At 47.5% G+C, this 20,529-nt stretch overlaps 1 protein-coding gene across 1 annotated transcript in view; it reads right to left on the bottom strand.

The window, feature by feature from the left end:
• The window catches only part of LOC134929613 (dynein axonemal heavy chain 5-like), an 837,675-nt gene that overhangs the window by 527,256 nt on the left and 289,890 nt on the right, over positions 1-20,529 (bottom strand). Inside the window, exon 34 of the mRNA XM_063925200.1 lies at positions 18,532-18,660. Within this exon, the coding sequence (XP_063781270.1) occupies positions 18,532-18,660 (129 nt within the window). The remainder of the gene's footprint in view (positions 1-18,531; positions 18,661-20,529) is intronic.

Here is a 20,529-nt window from a genome sequence, read left to right as displayed (position 1 = left end):
TAGGACTAAAAATAATATTGTGAGGTGTGAGGTATTCAGAATAGACTGAAAATGAGTGTAAATTATGGTTTTTGAGGTTAATAATACTTTGGGATCAAAATGACCCCCAAATTCTATGATTTAAGCTGTTTTTTAGTGTTTTTGGAAAAAAACACCCGAATCCAAAACACACCCGAATCCGACAAAAAAAATTCGGTGAGGTTTTGCCAAAACGCGTTCGAACCCAAAACACGGCCGCGGAACCGAACCCAAAACCAAAACACAAAACCCGAAAAATTTCAGGCGCTCATCTCTATTATCAATCTCATCATGATCACGCTCTCATGTATTTTTAGTACCAAATACAAAGAACAGAATGAGTAAACATTATGAAGATAGTACTTGTTACCCATTACATGCCAGGTTGCATACTGACTATATACAATTCATGTTTTTAACTTCATTTGATTATTATAGGAGTGCTTTATGTTATATCTTTAGAATGGTGGTTGGTGTTTGTTATGAATATAATATGGTGTTTTTAATAGGAAAAGAAGGGGGAAATATATATATATTTAATACAAGGGAAATAAATATATATATATATATATATATATATTACAAACTATGTTCTGTGTGTGTCAGTATTCCTGACACAGGTATATTTTACAAGCAAGGGCAATGTCCATTGTCTGGTTATATGAGACAGACAAAAACAAGACAAGTGTTTGGAGTTTGACATATGTCAACATTGTAATGTTTGCGTCTTCATATTAAGACAATGGTGTTTTCACCTTGTGTGTTGATCTATATAATCCATGTTACACATTGATATTTTTATGTTATTTCTAACACTCATAATTGAGGCAACAGTGCCCCCTACTATTTTTTAGCATTTATGTATATGTCGTAATATGAACTTTGTACATATGAAATATGCTTACTCAGGAGTTCTTCAGCCTATATAAGATAGACATTTTCAATGTTAAAGCAGCCTAGTGAGCCTGGATGAACCAGGATGATCTGAAAATAACTCAGCCTCTAGACGAAGAGGGCGAGGCTCCTGAGTATGATGATGTGATTGCTGTATCGAACTGGATCTACTGAATTCATCAATAACCTTAACTAAGTATACAATTCATATTTATATATCTTCAGTACTTTTCTGGGAATCCACCCATCTGGGTCTACTCGAACTTAACCCACCTGTAACAGGTGGATTGCGGAGAGGTGCTGCCTGCCACCCTGATTTAGGGGACTTGTGTATTTCTTTTAACTGTCAGAACGCCAGGTTTTAGAAATTGTTTGAGAAAGATATATTCGAGTGTGTGTACACACATATATGGATGGATGGATGGATGGATAGATATCTTGTCTCTGGGGGTCATTCCGACCCGATCGCTCGCTGCAGTTTCTCGTAGCGCAGCGATCGGGTCAGAACTGCGCTGTCGTTGCCTAGCGATCGCCTCTGAGGCAGAGGCGGTCGCTGGGCAGGAGGGGGCTGGACAGCAGCGTTAAACCACCGTTTAGGGGGCGCGGCTCGGCCAACGCAGGCATGGCCGGACCATTGGGGTGGCAGGCCGCGGCGGCTGCATGACGTCACACGCAGCCGCTGCGGGCCGGGAAGTGACGAGTAGCTCCCGCCAGCATGCTAAAGCTGCGCTGGTCGGGAGCTACTCTTGAAGTGCAAAGGCATCGCCGCTGTGCGATGCCTTTGCACTTCTGCGCGGGGGGGGGGGGGGGGGGGGCAGCACTGACATGCGGGGCGGGATAGCCCTGTGCTGGGCGTCCCCCCGCATGTGAGTGTGAATGATCATAGCTGTGCCAAATTTAGCACAGTTACGATCAACTCGGAATGACCCCCTTTGGGTAGAAAGACCCGCTGGGACTTGGTATCTAACAAAGCTTAAATGGAGCTTCCACTGGCCTTGGGAAAAGGCTGGATTTGGGCCAACTGATGACCAACAGTGTGGTTGAAGAACCTCCACCATCAGAAGGATGTGTTCCTGTAAGTTCATCCAGAAAAGGGAGGAACCTAATCCTCTGGAGTCGGAGGGCGGCTGATCATAATAGACATAATTTTTGTGAACACCAGAGGGGCCGTTGACCAGCCAAAGGTTAAGGCCCAAAAATGGTACAGCTCCAAGAGGACTGCAAAGCGTAGATATCATTGGTGGTCCTCCTGAATGGGACTGTAAATATGCATCCTTGAAATCCAGAGACACCATGAAATTCCCCGGTCCAAGGTCTGAATAATAGATCTGAGGGATTCTAGGGGGTCATTCAGATCTGATCGCAGATGTGCTAAATTTAGCACATCTACGATCATCTACTCAGACATGTGGGGGGGATGCCCAGCACAGGGCTAGTCCATTCCGCATGTCTGGCCCTGAACCAACCCCCCCCCCCCCCACCCCTGCACAGGTGTGAAAGCATTCCACGGCTATTGCACCCGTCAGGTTGCTCCCTGGCAGGCGGCTACCCGCCATGTCCCGTGTCACAGCAGCTGCGTGTGACGGTGCGCAGCCGCCTCGGCCTGACCCCGCAACAGTCTGGACATGCCTGCGTTGTCCGGACCACGCCCCACCACAACAGCGTTCTAACGCCTTTGGCACGTCCCCTCCCGTCCCGCGACCGGCTCTGTCAATCAGGCAGAGGCGATCGCAGCCCTGAGATTCATGGGCTGCGCACGTGCACTCCCCAAAGGGCTTAAGACTGCAATCGCTGCCGTGATCCAGTCTGAATGACCCGCTTAGTCTTAACCATGAAACCCTAAGGAAAACATTCGCTGTTTAGGGTAAGTGTCTGCTTTGGCGAGGTCAACTGGTGAGCCTTTTGTGGAAAACTGGTCCCGAGATACAACGGTCTGTACCAAGGATTCAGAAGTCATATTCTACCAGACCTCGGAGAAGAGTAAAGCCAGCCTCCCACTCTGGGTGATCGGGAGAAAGCACTGCTTGTGCTCCCTTTGTGGCGGGTCCCTGCTGTGTGACTGGGAACCGACCTGTGTCACTGACAGTGGTATCTGTGCACCGGCTGCCGGAATGGGAGTTCTGGTGGAGCTGCAGGAAGCTATACCGCTGGCCGCAAGTTCAGTAAAAGAAAAAAGTTTAAGAAAAATAGGATTTTGATACCTACCGGTAAATCCTTTTCTCCTAGTCCGCAGAGGATGCTGGGGATGACATCAAGACCATGGGGTATAGACGGGATCCGCAGGAGACATGGGCACTCTAAAGACTTTTCATTGGGTGTGAACTGGCTCCTCCCTCTATGCCCCTCCTCCAGACCTCAGTTGTAGGAACTGTGCAGAGGGAGACTGACATTTCGAGGAAAGGAATTACTTAACTAGTGGTGAGATATCTACCAACTCACACCCTCAACCATGCCGCACACATGGCATTCAACATAACACACGCCAACAGGCATGAACCAATTGCAGAAACATGCTGAACTAAAATAACACAACTTGTGTAACTGTAATAACTAAACTGCAGGTAAAATACGCACTGGGACGGGCGCCCAGCATCCTCTACGGACTAGGAGAAAAGGATTAACAGGTAGGTATCAAAATCCTACTTTCTCATACGTCCTAGAGGATGCTGGGGATGACATCAAGACCATGGGGTCAATACCAAAGCTCCAGTATGGGCGGGAGAGTGCGGATGACCCTGCAGCACCGATTGACCAAACTTGAGGTCCTCATCGGCTAAGGTGTCAAACTTGTAGAACTTAGCAAATGTGTTTGACCCTGACCAAGTAGCTGCTCGGCAAAGTTGTAATGCCGAGACCCCCCGGGCAGCCGCCCAGGATGAGCCCACCTTCCTAGTGGAGTGGGCCTTTACCGACGTCGGTAAAGGCAATCCAGCCATAGTATGAGCTTGCTGAATTATATTTCTAATCCAACGTGCAATAGTCTGCTTGGAAGCAGGACAGCCAATCTTGTTGTGAGCATACAGGACAAACAGAGCCTCTGTTTTCCATATACGAGCCGTTCTAGCGACATAGATTTTCAAAGCTCTAACCACATCTAGAGATTTTGAATCCGTGAATGTGTCAGTAACTACTGGCACTACAATAGGTTGGTTTATGTGGAAAGATGAAACCACCTTCGGAAGAAAAATGTTGACGAGTCCTCAACTCTGCCCTATCTTCATGGAAGATCAGGTAAGGGCTCTTGTGAGACAAGGCCACCAATTCAGACACCCGCCTTGCGGATGCCAAAGCCAAAAGCATCACCACTTTCCAAGTGAGAAACATCAACTCTACCTTTTGTAGAGGCTCAAACCTATCCGATTGAAAGAACTGCAACACCACGTTAAGGTCCCATGGTGCCACTGGAGGCACGAATGGAGGCTGGATGTGGAGATCCCCTTTCACAAAGGTCTAAACCTCTGGAAGAGAGGCCAATTGTTTTTGGAAGAACACTGACAAGGCCAAAATCTGGACCTTGATTGATGCCAATCGGAGGCCCGCCTCCACACCATCTTGCAAAAAATGGAGAAAACGTCCTAAATGAAACTCTTCCGTAGGAGCTTTCTTGGATTCACACCAAGATACATATTTTCTCCAAATACGGTGGTAAAGTTTCGACGTTACTCCCTTTCTGGCCTGAATAAAGGTGGGGATGACCTCCTCGGGAATACCCTTCCTGGCTAGGATACGGCGCTCAACAGCCATGCCGTCAAAAACTGCTGAAGATCTGGGTACCAAGCCCTCCTTGGCCAGTCCGAGGCATTGAAGATTGCTTGAACCCTTGTTTTTCTTATGATAATGAGTACTTTTGGGATCAGCGGAAGTGAAGGGAAGACATACACTGACGGAAACACCCATTGGGTCACCAGTGCATCCACTGCTACTGCTTGAGGGTCTCTCGACCTGGAACAGTATCTCTGAGCTTCTTGTTGAGACGAGACGCCATCATGTCTATTTGAGGTACTCCACCAAAGACTTGTCACCTCTGCGAAGACTTCTTGGTGGAGGCCCCACTCTCCTGGATGGAGATCGTGTCTGCTGAGGAAGTCTGCTTCCCAGTTGTCTACTCCTGGAATGAATATTGCCGACAGAGCTTGTAGATGTTTTTCTGCCCAGCGGAGGATTTTTGTTGCCTCTGCCATTGCCGCTCTGCTTTTCGTTCCGCCCTGCCTGTTTATGTATGCGACTGCTGTTACATTTGCACGGGACGGTCTTGAAAAGATGTACCTCTTGTAGAAGGCCGTTGTAAATGGCTCTTAGCTCCAGAACGCTTATGTGAAGGCAGGCTTCCTGTTGTGACCAACGTCCCTGGAAGTTTTCTCCCTGAGAGACTGCTCCCCAGCCTCGGAGACTTGCATCCGTGGTTACCAGGACCCAGTCCTGAATCCCGAACCTGCGTCCCTCTAGTAGGTGAGAGCTGTGTAACCACCACAGGAGTGAAATCTTGGTTTTTGACGACAGGATTATCTTTCTGTGCATGTGTAGGTGTGACCACGACCACTTGTCCAACAGGTCCCACTGGAATACTCTGGCATGGAACCTGCCAAACTGTATGGCCTCGTAGGTCGCGACCATCTTCCCCAACAACCGAATGCACTGATGGATCGACACACTTGATGGTTTCAATATCTGTTTTACCATTTTCTGGATTTCGAGAGCCTTTTCCAGCGGAAGAAATACTCTCTGAACTTCTGTGTCCAGAGTCATCCCGAGGAAAGACAACCTTGTCATCGGTTCCAACTGTGACTTGGGTAATTTATGATCCACCCGTGTTGTTGGAGTATTGACAAAGAGAGTGATATGTTTTGTAACAACTGCTCCCTGGATCTCGCCTTTATCAGGAGGTCATCCAGATTAAGGAATTATATTGACTCCTTTCTGATGAAGGAGAACCGTCTTCTCCGCCATCACCTTGGTGAATACACTCAGCGCCGTGGAGAGACCAAAAGGTAACGTCTGGAATTGGTAATGGCAATCCTGAACTGCGAATCTCAGATAAACCTGGTGAGGAGGATAAATGGGAACATGCAGGGTAAGCATCCTTTATGTCCACCGACACCAAGTAGTCCCCCTCCTCCAGACTGGCAATCACTGCCCGAAGTGATTCCATCTTGAACTTGAACCTTTTTAGGTAACCATTCAGATCCTTTAGATTTAGGATCGGTGTGACCGAGCCGTCCGGCTTCGGAACCACAAAGAGGCTTGAATAATAACCCCTCCCTTGTTGTGACAACGGTACCAGGACTATGACCTTGTCTGGACATAATTTTTGGATTGCCGCTGTTACTGCTTCTCTTTCTGACGGAGAAACTGGCAAGGTCGATTTGAAAAATCGGCATAGGGGAACGTCTTAAAACTCCAGCCTGTACCCCTGGGATACTGTTTGAAACACCCAGGGATCCAGGCCAGACAGAATCCAATCCTGGCTGAAGAGTCTGAGACGTGCTCCCTTCAGAGCGGCCTCCCGCAAGGGAGCTCCAGTGTCATGCTGGGGATTTGGCAGAAGTAGGGGTAGACTTCTGCTCTTGGGAACCTGGAGCCGCTGTGGGCTTCTTTCCCCTTCCCCTACCTGCAAAGAAGGGGGAACCTCTCGTCTTTTTGTATTTATTGGGCCGAAAGGACTGCATTTGCGGGTGATAGGTCCTTTTTTTTTTTTTTTTTTGCCGGTGCGGACACAGAGGGCAAAAATGTTGAATTACCTGCGGTAGCCGCCGAGACTAACGCATCCAGGCCATCGCCAAATAAGGCCTCACCTTTATATGGGAGAGACTCCATGTTTCTTTTGGAATCTGCATCCGCATTCCACTGGTGAATCCACAATGCCCGCCTAGCCGATACTGCCATGGTAGCAGCCTGTGAACTCAAGAGTCCAATATCCTTCACCTTCCAGCATGTAGGCGGCAGCGTCCTTGATATTCCCTAACTTAAGGAGTATCTCATCTTTATCAATTGTGTCAATTTCTGATGTCACGCTTTCTGACCATTTTTCAATAGCGCGACTCACCCATGCGCAGGCAATAGTGGGCCTAATCAGTGTACCATTGGTAACATAAATGGATTTTAATGTCGTTTCCATTTTGCGGTCTGCCGGCTCTTTAAGAGAAGCCGTGCCAGGAGCAGGGAGAATTACCTTCTTTGTCAACCTGGAAAGTGCACTGTCTAACACAGGGGGTGACTCCAACTTTTTCCTGTCCTCAGCCGAGAAAGGGTAAGCTATGTGAATCCTTTTGGGAATACGAAATCTTTTATCAGGATTCACCCACATCCCTTCAAACAGAGCATTTAGTTAGTGTGAAGGGGGGAACGTGACTTTGGACTTCTTTTCCTTACATAAATACGCCTTCTCCTGAGGTACAGGAGTGGTTTCTGTAACCTCCAACACGTCCCTTATAGCCACAATCATATATTGTATATTTTTTGCCAATTTATGATCTATCTCTCTGGATTCACTATCGTCGACACAAGAGTCCGAATCCGTGTCGGTATCAGTGTTTACAACATTTGCAAATGGTCTCTTATGTGACCCAGAGGGGCCGTCCGCATAAGGAATAACAGCATGCTGAAAAAAATAAGATTTTACTCACCGGTAAATCTATTTCTCATAGTCCGTAGTGGATGCTGGGGACTCCGTAAGGACCATGGGGAATAGCGGGCTCCGCAGGAGACTGGGCACTCTAAAGAAAGGTTTAGTACTATCTGGTGTCCACTGGCTCCTCCCTCTATGCCCCTCCTCCAGACCTCAGTTAAGGAAACTGTGCCCGGAAGAGCAGACATTATAAGGAAAGGATTTTGGAATCCCGGGTAAGACTCATACCAGCCACACCAATCACACCGTATAACTTGTGATACACTTATCCAGTCAACAGTATGAACAACAACAGGGCATCAACAATGGATGCCAACATAACATAACCCATTATTAAGCAATAACTAAGTACACGTATTGCAGAAAGTCCGCACTAGGGACGAGCGCCCAGCATCCACTACGGACTATGAGAAATAGATTAACCGGTGAGTAAAATCTTATTTTCTCTAACGTCCTAGTGGATGCTGGGGACTCCGTAAGGACCATGGGGATTATACCAAAGCTCCCAAACGGGCGGGAGAGTGCGGATGACTCTGCAGCACAGAATGGGCAAACTCAAGGTCCTCCTCAGCCAGGGTATCAAACTTGTAGAATTTTGCAAATGTGTTTGAACCCGACCAAGTAGCAGCTCGGCAAAGCTGTAAAGCCGAGACCCCTCGGGCAGCCGCCCAAGAAGAGCCCACCTTCCTTGTGGAATGGGCTTTCACTGATTTTGGATGCGGCAATCCAGCCGCAGAATGAGCCTGCTGAATCGTGTTACAGATCTAGCAGGCAACGGTTTGCTTTGAAGCAGGAGCCCCCAACTTGGTGGGGACATATAGGATAAACAGCGAGTCAGTTTTCCTGACTCCAGCCGTTCTGGCTACATAAATCGTCAAAGCCCTGACTACATCTAGTAACCTGGAATCCTCCAAGTCACGAGTCGCCGCAGGCACTACAATAGGTTGGTTCAAATGAAAAGATGACACCACCTTTGGCAGAAATTGGGGACGAGTCCGCAATTCTGCCCTGTCCATATGAAAAACCAGATAAGGGCTTTTGCATGACAAAGCCGCCAATTCTGACACACGCCTAGCCGAAGCTAAGGCCAATAGCATGACCACCTTCCACGTGAGATACTTTAGCTCCACGGTCTTAAGTGGTTCAAACCAGTGGGATTTTAGGAAACCCAACACCACGTTGAGATCCCAAGGTGCCACTGGTGGCACAAAAGGGGGCTGAATATGCAGCACTCCCTTAGCAAACGTCTGAACTTCAGGAAGAGACACCAGTTCCTTTTGAAAGAAAATGGATAGGGCCGAAATCTGGACCTTTATGGATCCCAACTTCAAGCCCATAGTCACTCCAGACTGTAGAAAGTGCAGAAATCTGCCCAGTTGGAATTCCTCTGTAGGGGCCTTCCTGGCCTCACACCAAGCAACATATTTTCGCCATATGCGGTGATAATGCTTTGCCGTCACGTTCTTCCTAGCCTTTATCAGCTAGGATCCGGCGTTCAACCGCCATGCCGTCAAACGCAGCCGCGGTAAGTCTTGGAACAGGCAGGGCCCCTGTTGCAACAGGTCCAGTCTGAGAGGCAGAGGCCATGAGTCCTCTGTGAGCATTTCTTGCAGTTCCGGGTACCAAGGCCTTCGTGGCCAATCTGGAACAATGAGTATTGTTCTCACTCCTTTTCTTCTTACGATTCTCAGCACCTTGGGTATGAGAGGAAGAGGAGGAAACACATAGACCGATTGGAACACCCACGGTGTTACCAGGGCGTCCACAGCTATCGCCTGAGGGTCTCTTGACCTGGCGCAATACTGTTGTAGCTTTTTGTTGAGACGGGACGCCATCATGTCTACCTGTGGCAGTTCCCATCGATTTGTAATCTGAATGAAGACTTCGTGATGAAGTCCTCACTCTCCCGGGTGAAGGTCGTGCCTGCTGAGGAAGTCTGCTTCCCAGTTGTCCACCCCCGGAATGAACACTGCTGACAGTGCTTGTACGTGATTCTCCGCCCACCAAAGAATCCTGGTGGCTTCCGCCATCGCGACTCTGCTTCTTGTGGCGGTTTACATGAGCCACCGCGGTGATGTTGTCTGACTGAATCAGCACCGGTTGGTTGCGAAGCAGGGGCTCCGCTTGACTCAGGGCGTTGAATATGGCCCTTAGTTCCAGGATATTTATGTGCAGACAAGCCTCCTGACTTGACCACAACCCTTGGAAGTTTCTTCCTTGAGTGACTGCCCCCCACCCTCGGAGGCTCGCATCCGTGGTCACTAGGACCCAGTCCTGTATGCCGAACCTGCGGCCCTCGAGTAGGTGAGCACTCTGTAGCCACCACAGAAGAGACACCCTGACCCTGGGGGACAGGGTGATCAGCCGATGCATCTGAAGATGCGATCCGGAACATTTGTCCAACAGATCCCATTGAAAGATCCTCACATGGAACCTGCCGAAGGGAATGGCCTCGTATGATGCCACCATCTTTCCCAGGACTGGCGTGCAGTGATGCACCGACACCTGTTTCGGTTTTAAGAGGTCTCTGACTAGAGTCACAAGCTCTTGAGCCTTCTCCGTTGGGAGAAACACCTTCTTCTGGTCTGTGTCCAGAATCATGCCCAGAAAGGGCAGACGCGTCGTAGGAATCAGCTGCGACTTTGGGATATTCAGAATCCAGCCATGCTGTTGCAACACTTCCTGAGAGTGCGCTACGCTGATCTGCAACTGCTCCCTCGACCTCGCCTTTATGAGGAGATCGTCCAAGTATGGGATAACTGTGACTCCTTGCTTTCTCAGGATCACCATCATTTCTGCCATTACCTTGGTAAATATTCTCGGTGCCGTGGAGAGCCCAAACGGCAACGTCTGGAATTGGTAATGACAGTCCTGTACCACAAATCTGAGGTACTCCTGATGAGGCGGATAAATGGGGACATGCAAGTAAGCATCCTTGATGTCCAGAGACACCATAAAATCCCCCTCTTCCAGGCTTGCAATGACCGCTCTGAGCGATTCCATTTTGAACTTGAATCTTTTCAGATAAATGTTCAGGGACTTAAAATTTAATAATGGTCTGACCGAACCGTCCGGTTTCGGTACCACAAACATTGTGGAATAGTATCCCTTTCCCTGTTGAAGAAGGGGAACCTTTACCACCACCTGCTGGAGAAATAGCTTGTGAATTGCCGCTACCACTACTTCCCTTTCAATGGGGGAAGCTGGCAGGGCCGATTTTAGGTAACGTTGAGGGGGCATCACCTCGAATTCCAGCTTGTATCCCTGAGACACAATCTGTATAGCCCAGGGATCCACCCGTGAGCGAACCCACTGGTGGCTGAAATGTCGGAGACGCGCCCCCACCGCTCCTGGCTCCACCCGTGGAGCCCCAGCATCATGCGGTGGATTTAGTGGAAGCCGGGGAGGACTTCTGTTCCTGGGAACTAGCTGTAAGGTGCAGCTTTTTTCCTCTACCCCTGCCTCTAGCAAGAAAGGAAGCACCTCTGACCTTCTTGCTTCTTTGTGCGCGAAAGGACTGCATTTGGTAATACGGTGCTTTCTTAGGTTGTGAGGGAATATATGGCAAAAAGTTTGACTTCCCAGCAGTAGCTGTGGAAACCAGGTCCGAGAGACCGTCCCCAAACAATTCCTCACCCTTGTAAGGTAACAGCTCCATGTGTTTTTTGGAGTCTGCATCACCTGTCCACTGCCGAGTCCACAGGACCCTCCTGGCAGAAATTGACATTGCATTTATTCTAGAGCCCAGTAGGCAAATGTCCCTCTGGGCATCCCTCATATATAGGACAGTGTCTTTTATATGCCCCAGGGTCAGCATAATGGTATCCCTGTCCAAGGTAACCATTTCCTCAGACAGATTATCTGTCCACGCTGCTACAGCACTACACATCCACGCCGACGCAATTGCCGGCCTCAGTAGAGTCCCTGAATGTGTATAAACAGATTTCAGGATACTTTCCTGCTTTCTATCTGCAGGATCCTTTAGGGTGGCCATATCCTGCGACTGCAGGGCCACCTTCTTAGATAAGCGTGTGAGAGCTTTATCTACCCTAGGGGAGTATTCCCAGCGCACCCTGTCCTCTGGCGGGAAAGGGTACGCCATAAGTAACCTTTTGGAAATCAGGACTTTCTTATCTGGGGAATCCCACGCTCTTTCACATAACTCATTTAACTCATGTGAAGGGGGAAAAGTCACCTCCTGCTTTTTCTCCCCATACATATAAACCCTCTTGTCAGGGACAGGGTTTACCTCTGATATGTGTAAAACATCCTTCATCGCTATAATCATGTAACGTATAGCTTTTGTCATTTTTGGTTGCAATTTTGCATCATCGTCGTCGACACTGGAGTCAGAATCCAAGTCGACATCTGTGTCAACCATTTTGGATAGTGGGCGCTTTTGAGACCCTGAGGGCCTCTGCGCTGTAGGATCAGGCATGGGTTGAGACCCTGACTGGCCCGAGGTATCAGCTTTATCCAACCTTTTATGTAAAGAGTTTACATTATCATTTAACACCTTCCACATATCCATCCAATCAGGTGTCGGCACCGTCGGTGGCGACACATCAGTCAACTGCACTTGCTCTGCCTCCACATAGCCCTCTTCGTCAAACATGTCGACACACGCGTACCGACACACCACACACACAGGGGAAGCTCTAAATGAGGACAGGACCCCCACAAGGCCTTTTGGAGAGACAGAGAGAGAGTATGCCAGCACACACCCCAGCGCTATATAACCCAGGGATTACACAGTAACTTAGTGTTTACCCAGTAGCTGCTGTAATATTATTAATGCGCCTAAATTTATGTGCCCCCCCTCTCTTTTTTACCCCTCTACCGTGATTCTGCAGGGGAGAGCCTGGGGAGCTTCCTCTCAGCGGAGCTGTGGAAGGAAAATGGCGCTGGTGAGTGCTGAGGAAGAAGGCCCCGCCCCCTCAGCGACGGGCTTCTGTCCCGCGATTTTTTTTTTTGTAAAATAAATGGCGGGGGCTCATACATATAACAGTGTCCCACTGTCTATATGCAGCTTTCGCCAGGAGGTATCAATTGCTGCCCAGGGCGCCCCCCCCTGCGCCCTACAGTGACCGGAGTGTGTGGGTTAGTGTGGGCGCAATGGCGCACAGCTGCAGTGCTGTGCGCTACCTCATGTGAAGACAGGAGTCTTCTGCCGCCGATTTCGATGTCTTCTCCGCTTCTGCCGGCTTCTGTCTTCTGGCTCTGCGAGGGGGACGGCGGCGCGGCTCCGGGAACGGACGACAAGGTCAGGTCCTGTGTTCGATCCCTCTGGAGCTAATGGTGTCCAGTAGCCTAAGAAGCGCATCCTAGCCGCAGTTAGTAGGTTTGCTTCTCTCCCCTCAGTCCCACGTAGCAGAGAGTCTGTTGCCAGCAGAAGCTCTCTGAAAATAAAAAAACCTAACTAAAATACTTTCTTATTAGCAAGCTCAGGAGAGCTCACTAAAAGCACCCAGCTCTGTCCGGGCACAGATTTTAACTGAGGTCTGGAGGAGGGGCATAGAGGGAGGAGCCAGTGCACACCAGATAGTACTAAATCTTTCTTTAGAGGGCCCAGTCTCCTGCGGAGCCCGCTATTACCCATGGTCCTTACGGAGTCCCCAGCATCCACTAGGACGTTAGAGAAATAACATCTTCCACAGATTTTCTCCAGCATGCAGCCTTAGATTCAGACTTATCTAATCTACGGTTAATCAGATGCTTACTGTCACGTATCTCTTTCACCCATGCAGGCTCTTGGTGTGCCGGTAGCACCACCACATTACAACTCTGTATCCCTAAAATGGTTTCCTCCGGGGAGGAACTCCCTGCCTCAGACATGCCTCACACGTGTACAGCACACCAACAGACACACTGGGACTTATTTTGGGGACAGACCCACAGTAAAATCTGTCAGAGGGACACAGGATAGGAGCAGCCAGTCCACAATCCCAGCGCCAGTATTTCCTGTGAACACAGTATGTCCACAGCCTAACAGCGCTTTTTAAATAGTAATATACACTATCAAATGCACCACAATCGCTTTGTGCCCCCCCTTAATAGCACCCTGTACTTGTCAGAAGTGGAGGAGAGGACCAGTGTGTTCTCTGCAGCCTGAGCAGAGAGAGAAAATAGCGCTGAGTAGTGTGCTGGCTGCCTGAGGAAGAAGCTACGCCCCTGCAATGGCACGTCCTTACACTCATATAAACACTGTAATATTTATACTGGCGGGGGTAAGGCTGTGCCAGCGGCAACTTATGCCCCCTTTTAGCCAGTTTGAGGTATTTTTCTTGCTGCCCAGGGTGCCTCCCCCAGCGCCCTGCACCCTGTAGTGCCTGTGTGTGTGGGCAGCAATGGCACGCTGCGCTCCCGCCAGCCGCGCCGCACCTCAGCTGTCACTTACTTGATAGAAGATCGTTCTTCTTATACTCACCTGTCTTCTGACTTCTGGCTCCGTGAGGGGGGTGATGGCGTGCTGTGGGAGTGAGCACCTAGCCACGGCTAGCGTTCAGTTCCCTTCAGGAGCTAATGGTGTCCTGTCAGCCAGAAGCAGAGCCATGAAACTCTGAGGAAGTTGGTTCTGCTTCTGCCCCCTCAGTCCCACGAAGCAGGGAGTCTGATGCCAGCAGATCTCCCTGAAAATAAAAAAACTAACATAAATCTTTTCAGAGAAGCTCAGTAGAGCTCCTCAGAGTGCATCCAGTCGACCTGGGCACATTTCTAAAACTGAGGTCTGGAGGAGAGGCATAGAGGGAGGAGCCAGTTGACACCCAATGAAAAGTCTTTAGAGTGCCCGTGTCTCCTGCGGATCCCGTCTATACCCCATGGTCTTGATGTCGTCCCCAGCATCCTCTAGGACGTATGAGAAATAAATAAAACAAATAAAAGAGAACTGCATGTAATGCAGCTAAGAAAAACGTGCCCAACTCCTTGGGCACGATGGAAAAAAATGTCTACTGGGGCAATGATGATACTATAGGGGAAAAGCAGGCAGTGCTGAAGCTTCAAACAAATAACTATTTGGTGCCCAGACTCCTCGGCTCACCCTATACCCATGGTTTCCAAAATCCCCCATGGATGAAAGAGATAATTTAAAATTCAATAGGATGTGAAAAAAAAGTGATAACATTGCTTTCCAATAATCTGTGTCCCTATTTGTTTCCATTATTTATAGTAAACAATGCTTTTTATCCTTGTGCTTTTAGTTCGGTATTAAGTATTATTCTGTTGCTTGACTAGTACATACATTGTTTGTTCAGGCTGTTACTACGGGTCGGGTATGCATGACCGGCACTTAGGAGGCCACCGGTCACCATACCGATGGCGGAATCCCAGCTTGCAGATGCCCAGCTGGGGATGGGGGGGGGCGGAATGAAGCCCCATGCGGGCTCACTGCACTCGCCACAGAGGTCCGAGTCTCAACCACGGGATCCCAGCCGCTAGAGTGCCGGCGGGGGGCGAGTGCAATGGAGCCACGCAGCGGGCTCGGTGGCTTGCTGCGCTCGGCACAGGTTATATTCCCACTCTATGGGTTTTGTGGACACCCACGAGTGGGAATAGTCCCTGTTAGTCAACATGCCGACTGTCGGGACTGAACGGGGTGGAATTCCGGCGTTGATATTGTGGAGACCACCGGTCACGTAACTAACTCCCGTTACTACACTAGCATGTAGGATGACTGCCGAATAAAAAAACACAGAGAGTCACTGTAAAAAAAAATATAGAAATAAAAATCCTATTTCTATTTATATATAGAACAGGATAGATTTATGTATACAAGAGGCTATTCAGAGAAAGATGTAATGTGCAACAATTTGCACACGCAGCGGCCGCAGTGCATGTGCGCGACCAATCATTATGCAATTACATCCCGGAAGGATGCAATCACATCATGACTGACAGGTGTCAGTTGTAGGGGCAGCGTTGGGGGGAGTGGACAAGGAAACGCAGACGTGTCATGCCCGTTTTCGGAGCCGGCTGGTGACGTCGCCTGCGTTTCAAGCTTGGAAACATGCCAGATGTGCTCAAGTCAACCTATATTTGAGGGTTTTTGCGATGCGCTATACATGCTGGTTGGCCTTGCCCCGTGCTGAGCGGCCCTCAGCATGCGAATGTGGTGGTTGCAGATTTTGCTTAAATAACAAAACCTGCAACCAACTCTGAATATCCCCCACAGTGCTTTCTCTCTACTCAGACAAAAATATTTCTTTGATTTATTCCTGTTTCTGCAACTAGTTGTGATAATTACAAATTACACACAAAAATGTGCAGGTACAGTACTGCTTACTGCCAGAAATAACACTTACACATAAGAAACACATTAAAGTGGATGCAACTTGTGTTTGTTTCATTACTCCAATACAATGACTCTCAGAAATCAACACAATGCATTTTGCAGATAATAGGTATAAGGTAGTGTGATATGCTGACACGTTCTAATAAATCTAAAGTGCAAAGAATAATATTAATAAGAACCATATCAACTGGCCAACAAAATTTAAAGTGCCTGTTCCCCTGCCAAGGAACCAATAAAATATTGTATTCCAGCCATAAATTTAACGGAAAGTCACTTCTTGTCTGCGATGTTTTCCCAGAGACTGACGTTAGCTTCCCTTACGTGAAAGATGATTCCCTAGATGATGATAAGCTACTAGGAGGTAAACTAGACAAAACCAGTCGCCTCTTTTTTTAAATGTTTCAATAGAGCAAAAGATCTGGTCTGAGAGACGGAGAAGCATATCCTACCAGCAGACCAGGGAGCCACCCAGCAGACTCCTCTGGAATCAGGGGGGAACATTTAGGCAAATTATTCCACAAGTAACAGTGTAAAAAACGTGGCGTCAAACAGGTACTATTTTCTAGTACAATTTAGAAATGAAAACAATAGGCCTCTTGTATTATTATAATTATGTATTATTATGGGCAACACAATGTTACCTTACCTGTAGGACAGTTTTCTTATATGTCTCCCACTGTGTTGTCAACATTTATTCTACATTTTCATAAAGTATGTAATGTTATTTTTTTTTATCATCCGAGAGACTGGCACACTTTTTTTTAGAGCCTCTAATTATGTCTTTCATGCATTCAAGTCACAGCTACCAAATACATGACTTTATTTGAAGTGCACAAAGCCATTTGCATGGCTAATTGAGGTAGAGAAGACTGAGTATGATGTAGTTATGAAGGCAAGTAACACACTGTACACACAAATGAAGAGTTCCTCTGCTGATGTACTCAACATAAATATTCATCCGACAATTACATCTCTGCATGCTTTCATTTTCAGATAGCTATAGTTCACCTCACTCAGAACAAAAGTCATTTATAGAGAAGAGGAAAAGCCACCTGCAAATCAGATAGCTCGCCTTCTCCAGACACAACCCACGCTCACTTGTGGGTCCCTCTGCTACGTGATTTGTGGCTTTGCTTCTTTCCAATTCTATTTCATATGTCATGTGACTCATTACGTGACCCACAGGCACCTTATGTATTCTCTACTACTCAACAGGGACAGCTCTTGTTATAGCTGTAGGAGACGTTACTTTTCTAGGTGCTCAAAATAAATATTTGGCAATCTTCCCATATCTAGGGATAATTTATGTTTAACTATATATATGGTTTTTGTTCTTTACTATGAATTGCCTGCTGAAATAGCCATACCATTGGATACTGATATTAGTATTTGGCCTGTTCCATATATCAATAGAGTAGTGCATATTGGCCAAGAGGTACTGTTTCCCAGAGACATACCCATGCTTTGAATTTTATCCAGAGAAATATTTGAACTGGCAGACAGGGTATGTGCAGAAACTGTTATGGTGATTAATTGGGAGGCAATCAATTTGCCGGCTGTCGGGATATCAGCGGTCAGAATACCGACGCGGGAATCCTGACAGTCGACAATGCCAACAACCATAATACCCACTCACAGGGCCTATTCCCACTCCTGGGTGTCCACGACACCGATAAAGTGAGAACAGATCCTGTGACGAGCGCAGCAAGCCACCAAGCGCGCAGTGAGCCCGCAAGGGTACACATCTTGCTCACCCTGCTTCTGGCATTCTAACGGGCGGGATTACATATGTATTCCAATGTATCTTTCCCCTTCCTGCGGGATGTAGTTGGCATCCTGATGTTCACAATGCCATTGAGGGTAAGGCTGTGGGAGGGGTGGTTAGGGTTAGGCCCTGGGGAGGGGGTTAGGCTGCAGGAGGGGAGTTTTAGGCCGCAATGTTCAAGATGCTGGGGAGGTTATGGCTAGGCTTTGGGAGGGGAAGTTGGGGTTAGGCTCTGGGAGGGGGTGGGGGTTAGGGTTAGGCTGCAGAAGGGGAGAGTTAGGCTGTTGGGGGAGGGTTAGACTGCGGTAGGGGAGGGTTAGGCTGCGGGAGGGGAGGGTCAGGCTGCCGGAGGGGTGGGTTAGGCTGTGGATATGGAGGGTTAGGGTTAAGCTGCGCAGGAAGGGTTATGGTTATGCTGTGGGTAGGGAGGATTAGGTTTAGGCTATAGGTCTAGAGGGTTGGGGTTAGACTGCGGGAGGGGAGGGTTAGGGTTAGGCTGCAGGCAGAGGGTTAGGGTTAGGCTGCGGGAGGGTAGGGTTAGGCTGCAATGTTCAGGATGCTGGGGAGGTCAGCGCTAGGCTCCTCGAGGGGAGGTTAGGGTTAGACTCTAAGGGGAGGGTTAGGGTTAGACTGCGAAACAAGGCTGCAGGAGGGGAGGGTTAGGCTGCGGGTATGGGGGGTTAATAGTGTTATTTTAATTGTCTAGAAACTCAATGCACAAAGCAAGGCTCACTTACCTCTATTGTTTTGTCACTGAGTGAAATCAGGTGAATAACCTTCTATATCTATATTACTCTAGCAGTCTGAATATTGGACGTGCCAATGGCAGTATAAAATTCTGCAAGAACTGAAATGCAAATGGCAATATTCCCTAGAAAATTTCTCAGACTGATGAACTTTATTGCAGCTGTAGACACCAACTTCTCTAACAGTACTAACCTCAATATCTTCTTTATATTTCAGCAATGACGCTTCCATTATATTCCTCAGGGAAAAGCTTTCAGATTCTACGTCAAAAGTATGGCCAGTAAGTTGTGAAATTCTGTCCCAGTGTCTCTTCATCATTGCCTAGGGGGTGAGATAAATCAGCATGAAAGGCAACTCAACAAGCATGGAATTGTTTCTCATATAATGACTCTGTATTTGTATGTAGAGATAATGATGCCAAAGATCGAAAACAATATGCTCCTTCAAAAACAAAATGGAGATAGAAAATTCCAAAATATTTTTTTACGAGTTAAGATGCACGTGGACAGTATCCCTTAAGGACAACGTCACCTATTTCTGGTACAGTTTCAGGATTACTGTCAGTCAGTGTTAAATATTGAAAAATATTGTTTGAAAGGTTCATATTATAGATCTATTAATAAATGCAAAATTATTACATATTTTGTTAAAGTGATGGTATTTTGATTGATTGACATCTCTGACAAGCACCTGCAGCAGTTCTCTGAAGTGTCAGTATGAGTTGACTGACATTCACAACATTAAAGAGGATCTGAGCACATATCCCTGAGAAAGGGAAGAGAAACTTAGGGGGAGATATATTATAGCCGCACTTATTGTGCCGATAAAGAACTTCCTGCTTTGCTTCTTATCGAGGCGAAGCAGGAAGCAATAACTCCCTCCTCTGGCGATACCTGCAAGTCCTATATTCAAGAAATGAGGGTAAAAGGGAAGGGGAAATTCTGTTGCACTGGAAATAATAGTACCTTACCTAAACAGGTGGTGTCAGAAGACCCCTTTTATTGATAGAAATATAATTATTTGATTCAAAAATGGGGGTGCAACCGCAGATCGTATATGGTACAAGCACAAACAAAGAGAGAAAGGCGATCTGTTAAGTGGTGCACAAGATTTAAAATATAGCTTTTATTAGTGTCCTAAAAGTGGATAATATATCACACTGGATACAAGAACATTATGCGAAATATTACAAACATATATTGTGAAAAGATAACGACAATGTGAGACAATACAGAGAAGAATAAATATAAAGAAAGAATTAAAACAGCCTTGGTGTCTTTAATGTGTCTATTTATTATGTACTTGTTGTATCCTTTTATTGGTAATTGTTAAATAGTGATACAATATGTGTTACTCAATATATTGAAAAAAATAAGATTTTAAACCTACCGGTAAATCTTTTTCTCGTAGTCCGTAGAGGATGCTGGGACTCCGTAAGGACCATGGGGACAGACGGGCTCCGCAGGAGACATGGGCACTTTAAGAAAGACTTTGGATCTGGGTGTGCACTGGCTCTTCCCTCTATGCCCCTCCTCCAGACCTCAGTTAGAGAAACTGTGCCCAGATGAGACGGACAGTACGAGGAAAGGATTTTAGTTAATCTAAGGGCAAGATTCATACCAGTCACACCAATCACACCGTATAACCTGTGATATACAATCTAGTTAACAGTATGAACAACAACATATCATCGATCCATAACCGCCGAAACTATAACATAACCCTTATGAAAGCAACAACTATATACAAGTCTTGCAGAAATAGTCCGCATCCTCTACGGACTATGAGAAAAAGATTTACCGCTAGGTTTAAAATATAATTTTCTCTAACGTCCTAGAGGATGCTGGGACTCCGTAAGGACCATGGGGATTATACCAAAGCTCCCAAATGGGCGGGAGAGTGCGGATGACTCTGCAGCACCGAATGAGCAAACAGGAGGTCCTCCTCAGCCAGGGTATCAAACTTATAGAACTTTGCAAAGGTGTTTGACTCTGACCAAGTAGCAGCTCGGCACAGCTGTAGTGCCGAGACCCCTCGGGCAGCCGCCCAAGACGAGCCCACCTTCCTAGTGGAATGGGCCTTAACCGATTTTGGTAACGGCAATCCTGCCGTAGAATACGCCTGCTGAATCGTGTTACAGATCCAGTGAGCAATAGTCTGCTTTGAAGCAGGGCCGCCAACCTTGTTGGC

Source organism: Pseudophryne corroboree, chromosome 5 (genome assembly GCF_028390025.1).
Source record: "Pseudophryne corroboree isolate aPseCor3 chromosome 5, aPseCor3.hap2, whole genome shotgun sequence".
Taxonomy (NCBI): Eukaryota; Metazoa; Chordata; class Amphibia; order Anura; family Myobatrachidae; genus Pseudophryne; species Pseudophryne corroboree.
Note: the sequence above shows the minus strand (reverse complement) of the source record. Positions and strands in the feature narration are given on the sequence as shown.